The sequence below is a fragment of the Delphinus delphis genome, chromosome 18 (assembly GCF_949987515.2).
Source record: "Delphinus delphis chromosome 18, mDelDel1.2, whole genome shotgun sequence".
Taxonomy (NCBI): domain Eukaryota; kingdom Metazoa; phylum Chordata; class Mammalia; order Artiodactyla; family Delphinidae; genus Delphinus; species Delphinus delphis.
This window is the reverse complement of record NC_082700.1, coordinates 52,270,512-52,285,601: the sequence shown is the minus strand read 5'-3', so window position 1 is coordinate 52,285,601 and position 15,090 is coordinate 52,270,512. Positions and strand designations below refer to the sequence as shown.

Genomic DNA, 15,090 nt, shown 5'->3' with positions numbered 1-15,090 from the left:
ATGTCCAGCGGTTTTCATATTTCTTTCTAATTGTTCTTCCTCACAGAAAAGGGTTTCTGTATGAGAGGAGACATGTGCCCTTTTGATCATGGAAGTGACCCGGTAGTTGTAGAAGATGTCAATCTTCCTGGTATGCTGCCTTTCCCAGCACAGCCTCCTGTTGTTGAAGGACCACCTCCTCCTGGACTCCCTCCACCACCACCAATTCTTACACCCCCACCTGTGAATCTGAGACCCCCAGTGCCACCGCCAGGCCCATTACCACCCAGTCTACCACCTGTCACAGGTAAGTAAATATGTTTGCCTATGCTTATTATCTATCCATTCATAGTCTTTTATAAAAGTTGATAGTTTGATGCTTGATTTTGTTAAAAGTATCTAAAGTAATCCTATAGATGCCTGTTAGGAACTAAGAGTAAGATGCTCCCATCTGGAATATACTCCTTATTTTTCATGCTGTGCCAAACCTATGGTTTACTGTGGTTTAGGGTGGCCCTGAATTATGCATGTTACTGATGAATCCCAGCTATCTGTAGTCCTTTATAGCTTAAGACAAACCTGTTTTGGAATACATTAAATGAATATTTTACCCTGAAAAACTCATATAGTTGTAAGAGCTTGGTGTTTGTAGATATTATAATTTGCTAAAGGAGAATATCACGTTTGGATATACAATAACTTATTTTATTTGTTTGCTTTCAGATGATATTTCTTATTCTTTGGTTTTGACAGGACCACCACCTCCACTTCCTCCTTTGCAACCATCTGGCATGGATGCTCCCCCAAACTCTGCGACCAGCTCTGTTCCTACTGTGGTAACAACTGGCATCCATCACCAGCCTCCTCCTGCTCCACCCTCTCTTTTTACTGCAGGTGCGGTTTTGGCCCTCTCTGTATTAATAATGTAGTATAGTTTAGAGAAGAGTTTTAGGTGAGGAATTTAAAAATGTCTAGAGAGTGAATTGCTCTATCAAGTCTGTTTTTCTTACTAAAATTATATGGAATAAAATGTAGACATGGTGAATGCACATTAAATATAAGTTCTCAATTACACTTTTTAAAAAACTAAGTTTTTAATAACATTTAATTTTTATAAGGCTATTTTTAAAAATACATATGCATGTTAGTTATGAATTAGTAATACGTTACGTAGTTGACTTTTTCTATTATCAGTATAAAAAAATTACCAAGAGGAGTTTTATAATTGTTTTTTAATTGCAGTTTTTGTATTACCAGATACATATGACACAGATGGCTACAATCCTGAAGCCCCAAGCATAACAAACACTTCCAGACCAATGTATCGACACAGAGTGCATGCACAAAGGCCTAACTTGATAGGACTAACATCAGGGGATATGGATTTGCCACCCAGAGGTACTATGATGAATCTTTTCTTCTTATCATTTTCATAATATCAAGAGTGGCAAAGCATTTGAAAAGAACAGTCGGTCCTGTGTTTATTGGAGTTGAGTAAGGGATGATGCTTATGTTTGTTCCTTGGATCCTTTGGTCTCACATGAGAGAGAAGGTAATGTGTGGTACCCTATTTATGGTGTTGGTGACATTTTATTCTGCCATCCAAGGGGAAAGGAATTTCCCCAAAGTCCTTATTTTCTAGCTTTTTGGGGGTATATGCTATCATTTGCAGTCTTAATTGGTTCATTTAAACTCTTTAAGAATAATGCTTTAATTCCTAAAGATAAATTCTTTTGTAGTTTAGATCATGAAATTAGCTGTACAAATTTAATGCTTGATACATATTTTATTTTTGTTTGCTTTTGACATGTTAGAATTTGATACTGGTTTGCTTATAATACTTTAAGCAAAAAGAATTATATTTTAGAAAGTGACTTGTTAGCTTTTAAAATTTTCTTAGAGGAGACAGACTTTTTGGTATAATTTCTAAATGGGAGAAGAATATAGAATTTAGACTGGTCCACAAGCCAGGGCAGGAAAAGTGCTATACAGAGGTGCAAACTGATACAAAGGTTCAGAGGAGGGAGAGTTCACATTAATTTGAAAGATGGAGCAATGTTGTCAGACATTATAGAAAATATTATACAGGCCAATAAAAATATATCTTTTTTCCTAACTACTTCAACTAACTTTTAAATCCCATTTTCTTTCCAATCTTTCCTTGCCATCTTTTATTTCTAGTAAAAAAAAAAAAAAAAGTCATGCATTGTCAGTTGTGAATAAAAGTCCAACTTGTTTAAATAAGTAACAGTCTGTACCTAATGTGGTTTAGTAAACTTGTGTTTACTTACACTTTGCACTTTTTTTGTTTGTTCATTAGAAACTGTCAGATTCTGAGCATCTACTTTGAGTGTTCAGAGAACTTTCTGTGGTGGAGGACTGAGGAACATTTTAATTTCTATCCTGTGAGATCACAGGACAACATTTCATGTGGGTGTCCCTTTCCCCCCACACCTTTTAAAGTCTCTTTGAGGCATTCTAATGACTTTCATTAATAACAGCAATAGAAAAAAGGTTTCTTAACAATTTTTATGTAAGGGAAATAAGATTGTTTGTAATTGAAAAGTAGCCACTTAAGATTATGGCTGTTCATGGTATTTACTCATCCCTTGAGTGTCTCCTACCTGACTAGTTCAGAGAAAAACCCTTCCTTCTTTGGGTCACTACTTAGCACTCATTTTCTTTTCATTATACCAGTATTCCTTGCTCTTGCTGGAACCATCAAATCATCTCATTCTTACCTTGCTGCTTTGGAGTGGCATAAATGTATGCCACTATAGATCAACATTTATTAGATCCATCCCAAATCTAGGACAGTTTTTTGCTGGTGATTGAGAGAAGACAGAAGGATCAAACCCCTTGCACATAAATCTTACCATATAGAAGTTGGAATTGTGGTAATTTCAGCTCCACATGCATGTAGTTACAAGTTATAGGAAATGGCTCTATTGAGATATAAATGTCTGGTATGCCTACTTAGAAATTTGAATGCCTTTTCTTATAGAATCATTATACATAATGATTATTTTATTACTTTTTAAATTTCTTTAGGTACATCATGTACTATTTCTGTAAGCTGGTTTAGGAATATATTTTCCATTAATAACATTGTTTTTATGTACCAGACAACTGATTTAGCAAACCATTTAAATTGAGGATTACCTATACTTCTGGTTGCCTTATCTTTTTTCAGTCCTCCTCCCCTCAAAATGTTCTCATCTATTGCCCATTTGGTTTGAAATTTACTGGCCTGGATTGGGACATATACATAATTAAAAGTTTATAATATTGTTCATTATATAATTATTATACATTTCTAATAGCCTATAGATGGCCTCATTTACATTTGTCACAGACTATTATGTGATAACTATATTTTTATGCTTCATACTTTCAACTTTATAGGAAATTATTGTTATTAAACAAATGAAAAAACTTTAGGCCTTTTGATGCCTTGGAATCAAAAAAGTGATAATTGTACTTTCTAGATTTCTAAGGCAGTGGAGAACTTGATAGACACTCCCTTGACTGGATATAGATAGGTAGGAAGAAGGGCTAAGTGGTTTTTCATTTGCCATCAACAAAACCAGTGCTGAAAACGTTAAGCAGAAAAACAATTTATTAAAAAGATATCAGGGGAAAACACAGTAAATAAAACTAATAGACACATTTACTAATTGTATATCAAGAGGAACTTGCTTCTGTGTGTTTAGCACTCCTTTTAAATAAATAACAGTGAAAGAGAATATGAGTGAGAGAATACAGATGAGTTGGAGCAAACACATCACTGCCTTTCTTGGTGAACCTTCAGATAAAGAATATATTAAAGTACAAAAGGATATTGGATAGCTCAAAGACTCTTTAAAAGGGCTAGTGAACATGTTTGGGAGGCAGGAATAGGCCAGAAATTCTGTTGCAGAACTGGTCCTGTGAAGATACCACTCGGCAAAGAAACTACAACTTGCACTGTGAATGCCAGCAATGCCAGATACTGGATGTTTCCACCTGATCTGCTGTAGAGATGTGGGATAAGTCAGAGTTAGCCGGAAAAAGGGGGTCAATAAAGCACATATATCCTGTGCTACTTTTGTGAAACTGGAAGATCTTTTTGATTAGGAACAGAGGGAGTAAGGGATATGGGAACGGGGAGGTAGGAGGCCAATTAAAGGCGTTTGAAAAATTCTAGAAAAGAGATGATAAGTAGCTAGACTAGGGTAGTAACAGTGGGAAGTAAGAGATTTAAGTTTAGTGGAAAGAGTTGACAACACCTTTAATTTATTGAATTTGGGGACTTAGAATGGGGGTAATGGAGAAGGTGAAATGAAAGACACCAGGTTTCTGTTTTGGATAATTGGGCAGATGATAATATCATTCATTGAGAGGAAGAACAGATTTGGTAGGAGGATCTCCTGCATGGAGACTATAGTGGTAGCCATAAGAGAGATTGTGCTGAAACAGATCCTAAGTTCTTTTGGTTAGTTATATGTTTAGAAATACTCAGAATAGGAGTTATATAACCAATTTATCCATCTTTTAAGAAAGGAGTTTTAAAATATATTTTTTCCGTGTGGACTAATGTTAGCATGTTTTAAGCTTTGGCGTCATTTGGGAATAACAGGTTAAATGTAGTTTTGTGTTTGTCAAACTCCATCTAAGTGTATGTAAAATGTTGAAAGTAGCACATACTTACAGCTCTTTTGCACTGCATTTCAATGTTGAATATTTACCTTTTTTAATTTAACATGATTTTATTTTGTTAATATGCTGATGTTTAAATAAGCAACTCATTTCAGTCACAACTCCAAGTTATTGAGTCTTAGGATTACTAGACTAGTGTTAAATTTTAAATCTTGTAGATTGTGCATTTAATTTCAAAACTATAAACTCAGCCCCAAGATGATTTATTTATTATTAATTTGACATATGAGAATTACTGATTATTGTTCAGTTAAGCGTGAAAGGAATTCAAAATAAGTTAAAATCCCTTAGATGACTGTATTTAGATGTACTTATATTTCTATTTCTTCTAAAATGTATATTTGGACAAAAATCCAGAACTTTGTTTTTAATGCAGATTTAAGGAGGTGGCTACGATTAACAGAAAATATTAATCTATGCTTTCTTTTCTTTTGTTTCAAACAGAAAAGCCTCCTAATAAAAGCAGTATGAGGATAGTAGTGGATTCAGAGTCAAGGAAAAGAACCATTGGTTCTGGGGAGCCTGGAGTTCCTACAAAGAAGACTTGGTTTGATAAGTAAGCTGGCAGGGGAAATTGAGGAATTTTATTATGCAGTGATCTTTAGGATCGTTGCAGTATTATTGTGACAGTATAGTGGTCTCTTTCAAAATAAAATTTATTCTGTAGGCAGTCCCCAACTAAAGTGTATAGTATTTGTTTTCTAAAAATATGTAAGTTAGTAGTCTGGTACTTGGAAGGTACTTTCTTATAGAAATGGTGTGGTGGTTGAGCACATTATTTTTCCTATTTGTACCTCCCCCTACCTTCACAAAAACAACAACAACCCACCCCTTAATTTAGCAATGTTGTTGAATACTAGCTGTTTAAAGGATAGTCATGAGCCTACTCTTAGGGAAGGAAGGAAGGGTTAGGTATGAGAGGAGACTTTACATGTGGGCAGTTCCTGTTAGGAGTTAGAAAGCAGCCTTTGTGGGGGTAGGGGAGGCTGTGTGTTTGATGATTCATTTGCATGTTTGAGGAAAGACTGGGATCACACTTTTAGAGCTTTAACATATGTTTAATAATCGATAATTTCTAGTTCTGTTTCTGCCTTTAATTCTGTGATTTAGGGCAAGCAATGTAACCTCCCTGGGCCACAGTTTTGACCCCCTTTCTTCAAGTGTCAAACGTATGGTCTACAATTCTGACTTTTTTTTTTAATTGGAAGGAGGTCGAGACAGTCATTTCTTGCTTTTAATCAATGTTTTGAAGTAGGAAATATCTCAATAAGTTAGCCTTTGCAGAAATGGCAAAGGTTATATAGGCAAATTGACTGAAAGAGGGTGCTAAGAACTTTTCTGCTAAGAATTTTAAGTAGGAGTGGAATAGAAGTGAAAAGGAACAAATGATGAGGAAGAAACCTTCTCATTTGGCTTCCATGAAAGATAATGAACACTACTCATTTGGAAACTTCATTTTTTGAGGGAAAAAAAAATTCCCTTTATCAACTAGCAATTTCAATTTTGAAAAAAAAATTGAACTTAAGTTGCAAAACTTTATTCCTTTGTACTTGATAGGGATCAAGATTTATAAATGAATGTATTAATTAACTTGATTTTTGTTACAGGCCAAATTTTAATAGAACAAACAGCCCAGGCTTCCAGAAAAAGGTTCAGTTTGGAAATGAAAATACCAAACTTGAACTTAGAAAAGTTCCTCCAGAATTAAATAATATCAGCAAACTTAATGAGCATTTTAGTCGATTTGGAACCTTGGTTAACTTACAGGTAAGAGCTTTGAAGTGATTCTGTTGTCTCTGCTTAATTATCTAGAGAGGGAATCTTAATATAGTAAGAAAAATAGTTTTATAAGAAAATATTATGGAAACTTTGGTAATATTCTAAGTTTAGAAAATTGGATATGAAGTGAAACTTTTTATTTTAGGAAAATGTGATTTTGAATAACTATTTACTTTCAAAAGGCAGGAGACTTGATTGATCTTATTATACACTTTTTACCTAATAGAGATTATCATAAAATTACAGCAAAGTTAAATAACCACAGTGGTAAAATCTAATCTTAAAGTAGTTTTCATTTCCTTAGTTTCACATTAGCAGAATGCTTCAGTCAGATTTATTTTTGCTGCCGCTATGGTGGGACACATTTAATAGATACTTTGGGGGCCCAGATACCAGGTAATCCATAATCAGTTTAAACATTTACTTTTTACTCTTCCACTTTTGAACATCTTTTAAGATAAATATCAGTGTAATTTGTATTTGATTTCCCTTAAAATTAGACCTTGGCTTAGCTATATGTTACTTGTGAGGTTATTTAGTATTGAGTTTACATTATGTAATATGTTGAAAGTTCAAATAATGTTGGGCTTCTTCTCCAGTTTGTGCAGCATTCTTTTGAACTAAATTATTTCCCATAATTGGATAAGAATAAATGTTAGAGAGTACAGCTTAAGTTGATATTTGGAAAAATTTGTTTTCTTTCCATTTAAAAAATAATATTATAAAAGTAATAGATGAGGGACTTCTCTGGTGGTGCAGTGGTTTAAGAATCCACCTGCCAATGCATAGGACACGGGTTTGATCCCTGGTCCAGGAAGATCCCACATGCCGCGGAGCAACTAAGCCCGTGTGCCACAACTACTGAGCCTGCGCTCTAGAGCCCACGAGCCACAACTACTGAGCCCACGTGCCTAGAGCACGTGCTCCGCAACAAGAGAAGCCACCGCAATGAGAAGCCTGCGCACTGCAACGAAAAGTAGCCCTCGCTCGCCGCAGCTAGAGAAAGCCCTCAGGCAGCAACGAAAACCCAACGCAGCCAAATCAGTCAGTCAGTCAATCCCTAAAATGAAAAGAAAGTTCAACAAAAAAGGGTGGGGCAGTAGAGATTTACATAGAATTTAAAGAAAATGTGTTCAGCTCTCTGTCTCTTCCATTCTTCTTCTCATATATACCCATAATATTATTACTTTATTGGTAACAATTTACCATGTGTTATTTTGGATTTTTTGTTTTGTATTTCTGTGAGTATGTATCTACCTATAAATCAGTATGCAAACTTAAAAATATGTACATATTTAAAAGTATGTGGGTCTCTAGTATACATATTACCCTGTAGTTATTTACTGCATCTTGAATATCTCTAAATATCTTTTTATGGCAATTCGATTTATCTAGCACGTTTAGATCTAGACTTTAAAAAGTTCTTTTCCTTACACAGTTAACTACATTAGTAATATTAAATTTAAAGAAGTTTAAAGCTGAGGGTTAAAACATGGTATCTCACCATTGTTTCAACTTGTATTTCCTCAGTTACTGGTGAGATTGGTATCTTATCTCTGTACAGGTCCTACTGCTGTATCTGTATACTACCTGCATTATTATTTATAAAATACATATATTTGAAAGTTAGTTTAAAAAAACCCTTCAGCTTTATCCTAATATAACTGCCCCCCCCCCGTTTTACATGAATTACTATTTAATTCTTAACAACTACTGAGTGGGTATTGTTATCTGGAGCGAGGTTACTTGATTCAGGGTCTGTGTGCTTAATCCTTATTTTGTATTGCTTTGCATCACCAGTAGTTTATATAACATACTTCGGAAAGTACTGGTATTATTGAAAGAACAGGAAATTGAACACTAAAAAGCCCTGGATCTACTACTTACTCATTGTATGGATCTACAGAATCACGCACTCTTTGAATCTTAGTTTCCTTATGTGTAAAATGTGATTGTTGCTATTGTTTTGTAGATCTTACTCCCCCTGCCCACCTTAAATTTTCTTACGCTCTTGGAAATATTTTTGTGAGGGTTACCAATTTGGAAAATTTTACAGATGGATTTTTCTGTGATTTTCAATTAGAGATCACTCCTTTCAAAGTAGTTTACTGACTTTTTCTGACTCTGGGGATCTAAGTCATGTCACTCAGTGACATAAGGATTATTTCTCATAGCCTTAATATTGGGGGTAAAAAGTGAAACATTCTAATGCTTGTATTTAACATTTGTGCAGTGAGCATTCTCTACTAAGTGTTATATAGAGGAGCCTCTGATTCCACTCTGAACGGTCCTCAGTTACCATTTCTTCTGGAGTGAAAGTAGGCTACGGTAATAATCTAGATATAAGGAAGTGTAAAGGTAGACTCTTACTTGGAGGACCAATATTTCATTTCTTGGGGAATTTTACTGTATAAAGCAATAGATTCATTCACAAATTCACTGTGCTTAATATTTTAAATTTTAGGTTGCCTATAATGGTGATCCTGAAGGTGCCCTTATCCAATTTGCAACATATGAAGAAGCAAAGAAAGCAATATCAAGTACAGAAGCAGTGCTAAATAATCGCTTTATTAAGGTTTATTGGCACAGAGAAGGAAGCACCCAGCAGTTACAAACTACTTCTCCAAAAGTAAGAGAGAAATTTGTGTGAAATTAAATGCTTTTCTTGGAATGCTCTTGGCACAGTGTTTTTTTTTGTTTTTTGTTTTTGTTTTTTTGCGGTACGCAGGCCTCTCACTGTTGTGGCCTCTCCCGCTGCGGAGCACAGGCTCCAGACGCGCAGGCTCAGCGGCCATGTCTCACGGGCCCAGCCGCTCTGCGGCATGTGGGATCCTCCCGGACCGGGGCATGAACCCGTGTCCCCTGCATCGGCAGGCGGACTCTCAACCACCGCGCCACCAGGGAAGCCCTTGGCACAGTGTTTTTTAAAAGCAACTTCTCTAACCTGTTCTCTCATTTTATTATGACATTAATCCCTAGTTTAGATAATTATAAGATGATATGTGTAAAGCCTATAGAACAGTCCCTGTTACATGGGAGATACTCCAGTACATGGTAGCTGTGTGTATTCTAGAAACTCAGACTGTGGGTTCATATTGGAAATCCTTCCTTCGCTCTCTTTTTCTCTCTTTCAATCAGTGAGCCAATGAATATGTAAAGTTTAATTGTTTGCAGATGTGTACTACAGCAGTTTGTTTTTCTGTTTATCTTTCTTCTGTTAACTAAAAAAAGAGACAAGATAGTGAAGGTCAGATTTTGATTTTTTTCCTCTACTTTGTAAATATTTTATGCATCTGTATACATGCATGAAGGAATTTGGGAGGTGGTTAGGTTTTGATTATAAGCTGCACTTTTAAAACTTTCTCTGCATGGGCAACTTAGTAACAAAATAACAGAGGTTACCTTCCATGCTCATGAACTAATCAACTTGTTTAACATGTTTTTCTTGTTCTGAGGTAATGCAGCCTTTAGTCCAGCAGCCCATTTTGCCTGTTGTGAAGCAGTCAGTCAAAGAGCGGTTGGGTCCGGTACCTTCAAGTACTGTTGAACCAGCAGAAGCCCAGAGTGCCAGTTCAGAACTTCCTCAGGTAAATAAAAAGTCTTACTGTGCCTGTCCTGTAATAGGTTCTCAGTCAATTAGTTTCCCTTGGTGATTTGAATTATAATTAATTGTGTGTCTGTATATATATATATATGTATTATATATACGTTTTATGCAGAAATATGATTGTCTATTCGTATTTGAACACCACTTGTAAAATTTTTTTTTAACCATTACCATAACGTTTTCACAGTCTACTTTTCCTATAGTATTTGAATCTTAAATTCTTTCGTATAGCTAATACTTATTTATGAGAATAAATACTTTTTCACTTTGTAGAGGAGACATTTTCCAGCAAAACTGTCTAAAATGTAAAGTTTTAGTACATTAAATCTTATTTTTCCCATCATCTTTTACTTAACTAGAATGTTGTTCCAGAGATAATTATGCAGTAGACTAAACTGAAAGCTTTTGGAAAGGGAAGGCTTAAACCTTGAAGTTACTTATGCAGCTCTCTCAGAACTTTGCATCACTTATTCCTGACTCTCAAATTCTCTTCTCCATATGCCATTCCCTTCCCTCCCTTCCACACTTGAGTGGCACTTTCTTGTTTCTGCACCCTCAGTCTCTTATGTTTCAATATTTGCTGTGTGAAATAGTTAGGATGTCGTATCCTACTTAGCTAATGGATGCCACCTTGTTAAAATAAGTCTTTGTAGATAATTCCTGAAGAGTAAGATATTGAGATTTTACAAAAACATGCAGAATGTAAATTAGTAAATTATTAGGTACTAAAAAAAAACTCCTCCAATCCTGCTATCCCAAATCATCACCAAATACAGTGTATTTGGCTATAAAACAAACGTAATTTAGGAAAGAATGGCATTTGTTTTAAGCTCACAAAGCAGGCATGTATTTTAACTACTCAGATCTAATATTTAGAATGTACAAACTTTCTACTTGTCAACATAGGATTCTAAGAATGTATGGTTCTGTATCACTGGAGGGGACTTTAGCAACCACCTGGTTCAAATCTCTTATTTTACATCATAATTTTCCATGATTGAGTAATACTGTATACTGTTCGTTTTTCCAAACATTTTCTTTCTGTCTCTGTCTTTGCAGAAGGCCCAAGGTTTTGTTATTAACATCAGTATACTTACAGAGTCAGTATATGTTAGTAAAATCAGAATGTTCAAAATCCCTACAGACTTATATATGTTTGGGGAAACACTGAATATGTCCATTTTAATTTTTTTAGAATGTAACTAAGTTATCTGTGAAGGACAGGTTGGGTTTTGTATCAAAGCCATCTGTTTCAGCAACTGAAAAGGTAAGAAGAATAGCATGATGTGTGTGTCTTGGCTTCATAAATGTTTTCAGGTGGCATCTTAATTTTTTAATTTTTTTCATAGTTCCAAACTCTTGCTTCTTAATTGTATCTTTTATTCCTACCTTTTTGCTTTCCATTTGCTGAAAAAGAAAAATATTTGCCTACCTCTTTTTGCTTTTTGCATCAGCATTTTAATACTTGCTGCTCACTGTATTTCCTTATGCTCCATTCTTTTTGTTTTTATTTACTATTTTTTCTTTAGAGATATCATACATTTTAATTTGAAAACTCTGACAACCTTATAGAGAGGGCCATGAATTAGGAATTTTACCTGAGTTTGAGCTCTGGCTCTTCACTTACTAACTGCATGACTTTGGGCAGTGCTCTTAACCTTTCTGAACCCTTTTCCTCATCAGTAAAATGGTGATGGTAATATTCGTCTTATGGGGTTTTATGATGATTAAATAAAATCAATTATTTAAAGAGTATTTTGTAAATTAGAATGATATAAATAAGTTTTTTATTTATTACAAACAGCTATTGTGTATAGCCTGACAATGTAGTTAGTTATTTCTTTTTTTAAATGAGGGGAGCAAATGCTGATTAAATTGAGAACATTTTTGGTCCTGTCTTATAGTTCTGTGTAGATGTGTTATTTTTTTCTGTTTAGGTATGAGTGAATGGCCCTGATCTTTAGTCTTTTTTGAGGTATGTCGAATCACAGAATATTAGAATTAGATGATCTTTCTCATTTCTTTATCCTCACCTTAAGGAAGGTAACCCCCAAATAGTTTTATGATTGACCTATACACTATGAGTTACTGAGCTAGGACTGGAATCTGGGTCTTTGATTTCTTTCTAGTCCATGGCTCCTTCCATTATGAAGATTACGTGGGAAATTGACATTATAGTTAATTAGAGCATCCCATGAAATAGCTGACCTGCTCTCTTCACTGGTTCTTCAGTATATTATTTTCCTATTTACTGTGTTAAACTTTGGCAATTCTAGAAATTTGAGTATGAATCTCATTTTGTATATCACATTTTCTTCTTGGGTACCTCAGCATTACTTTAGGCATAAAATGCCTAAAATGATTCATTATTTCCCCTATAAAGTAATTTCTCCTCCTAGCCACCCACCTCTGGAAGTGATGCCACCATTTTCCTTGTGCAGTCTAGAAGCCTTAGAGTCATTCACTTGTGTTTGTAGTCCATTTGTCTCCTTCAGTTCCCTGGCCTCTGGACTGGCATCCCCCTCCTCTAGTTTACACTGCCACCATTCTACTCTCAGACTTTTTTTTTTTTGTGGTACGTGGGCCCCTCACTGTTGTGGCCTCTACCGCTGCGGAGCACAGGCTCTGGACACGCAGGCTTCGCGGCCATGGCTCACAGGCCCAGCCGCTCCGCGGCATGTGGGATCTTCCCACACCGGGGCACAGAACCCACGTCCCCTGCATCAGCAGGCGGACTCTCAACCACTGCGCCACCAGGGAAGCCCCAGACTTATTTTAATGTTAACTTCGTACAGAAACTTTCATTTCCTCAGCTGAATTTGCTTGATTCATAACTCATCATACCTCAATTATTGTGGTTCTGTTACCTCTGCTTTAGTTGTTCCTTTCTACCCTAATGAGCCCTTTTCTGTTCATTGTCTCTTGCTATTTCCTGCCTCTTTTTTTTTTTTTTTTTTTGATGGTGGTTTTTCTGGAGTAATTTCCTTCTGCCTAACGGATTTCTAGTCATTCTTTTAAAGATTGAAAATCTCTCTAACCTCTACTATGAAACCTCCAGAGTTTTCCATATATGCCCCCCTCCCGAATTTGTGTGGCTTAGTCTATGCCACTAAATTTAGCAGCATCTAAATATTTACTTTGATTATTTTTATCCTCCTTGATAATAAATAACTAAGGAATAAAATAACAATATAAGGGCTGTTACTTAGTATAGTGCTGAGCAATTCTGGTGAGGTCTACAACCCTGATTATGTGTAGGATCTGTTTATGTCAAGATTTGGATTCTGAAATTGAAGTGTACTAATTATAGCTTTTACAAAACTTTTCTAGCGTGTTTTGCTACTTGTTCTTATTATTATTTTTTAACGTGTTTTATATAGCTTTAGATGAAAGGTGTCCAAATTTGGAATTGATAGTATAAATTTGCTAATATAGTTAGCATTAAGTATATTTGTGAAAAATCACTAATGGTAGTGGGCTATTTATGAAAAAAAACCTACTCAGTAAATATTGTAAAGAATCTTCTAAGGAAAGCAATTATTTACAAGTATGTAACTTCCTGTCATCTTCAGTGAACGTGTTTACAGAATAGCATTTTGTTTTTGCTTATTCTTGGTTATTTCTGTTCCCCTAGTCCATAGGGGTTTTTACTGCATAATCCTTAGAGCTCAGTGATTCAGAGAAGTCTTAGGAAGAGTAGGAGAATGTTCCCCATCATCAAATGCTATTTCAATTTTTTTTTAAATTGAAGGCTGGGAAAAACTCAAACCTTGCATCCAAACAATACCTTTTGTCATTGTTTTTGCGGTACGCGGGCCTCTCACTGTTGTGGCCTCTCCCGTTGCGGAGCACAGGCTCCGGACGCGCAGGCTCAGCGGCCATGGCTTACGGGCGCAGCCGCTCCGTGGCATGTGGGATCTTCCTGGACTGGGGCGCGAACCCGTGTCCCCTGCATCGGCAGGGGGACTCTCAACCACTGTGCCACCGGGGAAGCCCTTTTGTCATTGTTAAAGCAAACAAGTACACAAATGTAAAATTTTATCCCCTTCCTGTAAATAGCACCCACTAAACTCTCTAGTGATTCTTTGTTATTCTAAGATTGCATGTGAGAGGGCTAAGAAAGAGGAAACTTAAAACCTAATTTTTACTGCTAAATATTAAGATACTGTAATAGCTATTAAATAGGTATTGTTTGAGTAGAGTGATCAGTAAAATGATGTTTGAGTGCCTCAGCTTACTCTAGAGAGATTTATGAAGAATAAAGGTGGCACCTGCATATACCATCCTGGTTAGTTTTGTTTTTTTAAAAAAATAAATTTATTTATTTATTTATTTTTGGCTGCATTGGGTCTTTCTTGCTGCACGCGGGCTTTCTCTAGTTGTGGCCAGCGGGGGCTACTCTCATTGTGGTGCACGGGCTTCTCATTGCGGTGGCTTCTCTTGTTGTGGAGCATGGGCTTTAGGCGCACAGGCTTCAGTAGTTGTGGCATGCAAGCTCAATAGTTGTGACTTGCAGGCTCTAGAGCACAGGCTCAGAGTATTGCGGCGCACGGGCTTAGTTGCTCTGCAGCATGTGGGATCTTCCCAGACCAGGGATCGAACCCGTGTCCCCTGCATTGGCAGGCAGATTCTTAACCACTGCACCACCAGGGAAGTCCATCCTGGTTAGTTTTTTAAAAAAGGTTTAGACTGTCCAAATTATCCCTGTAAAGCTCTTCTAAATTCTAAGAAGGTAAACTGACTAATCAGTTGAATATTTAATGTTCTTATATCAGTTTTAGGTATATCATACTTATGGTACAGGATGTTATTGTTCCTTAGCAGGGTTTTTTTTTGGTAATCTAAAAATATATCCTGGTCCCCTTGCATGATGATAAGCTGACATCTGTACCATGGAACTTTTAAAAGGGAAATTGTGTGGCATAATTGAAGGAACATTGCATGTCATATAGAGAATTTGGCTGTTAGGTTTTAGCAGCTGACATTCTGGATGATCCTGGATAAGTCTTACTTTCTCTGTTTCCTTA

The 15,090-nt window shown here is 36.0% G+C and overlaps 1 protein-coding gene across 8 annotated transcripts in view; it reads left to right on the top strand.

The window, feature by feature from the left end:
• Window positions 1-15,090, top strand: part of RBM26 (RNA binding motif protein 26) — a 76,485-nt gene that overhangs the window by 35,119 nt on the left and 26,276 nt on the right. The window contains exons 7-14 of one of the 8 annotated variants that reach the window (XM_059995671.1): window positions 47-286; window positions 703-873; window positions 1,237-1,377; window positions 5,122-5,233; window positions 6,285-6,444; window positions 8,921-9,085; window positions 9,921-10,043; window positions 11,259-11,330. In XM_059995671.1, the coding sequence (XP_059851654.1) occupies window positions 47-286; window positions 703-873; window positions 1,237-1,377; window positions 5,122-5,233; window positions 6,285-6,444; window positions 8,921-9,085; window positions 9,921-10,043; window positions 11,259-11,330 (1,184 nt within the window). Of the gene's footprint in view, window positions 1-46; window positions 287-702; window positions 874-1,236; window positions 1,378-5,121; window positions 5,234-6,284; window positions 6,445-8,920; window positions 9,086-9,911; window positions 10,044-11,258; window positions 11,331-15,090 lie in introns of all 8 variants that reach the window. The other 7 variants (XM_059995678.1, XM_059995670.1, XM_059995672.1 and 4 more) reach the window with 7 other exon arrangements.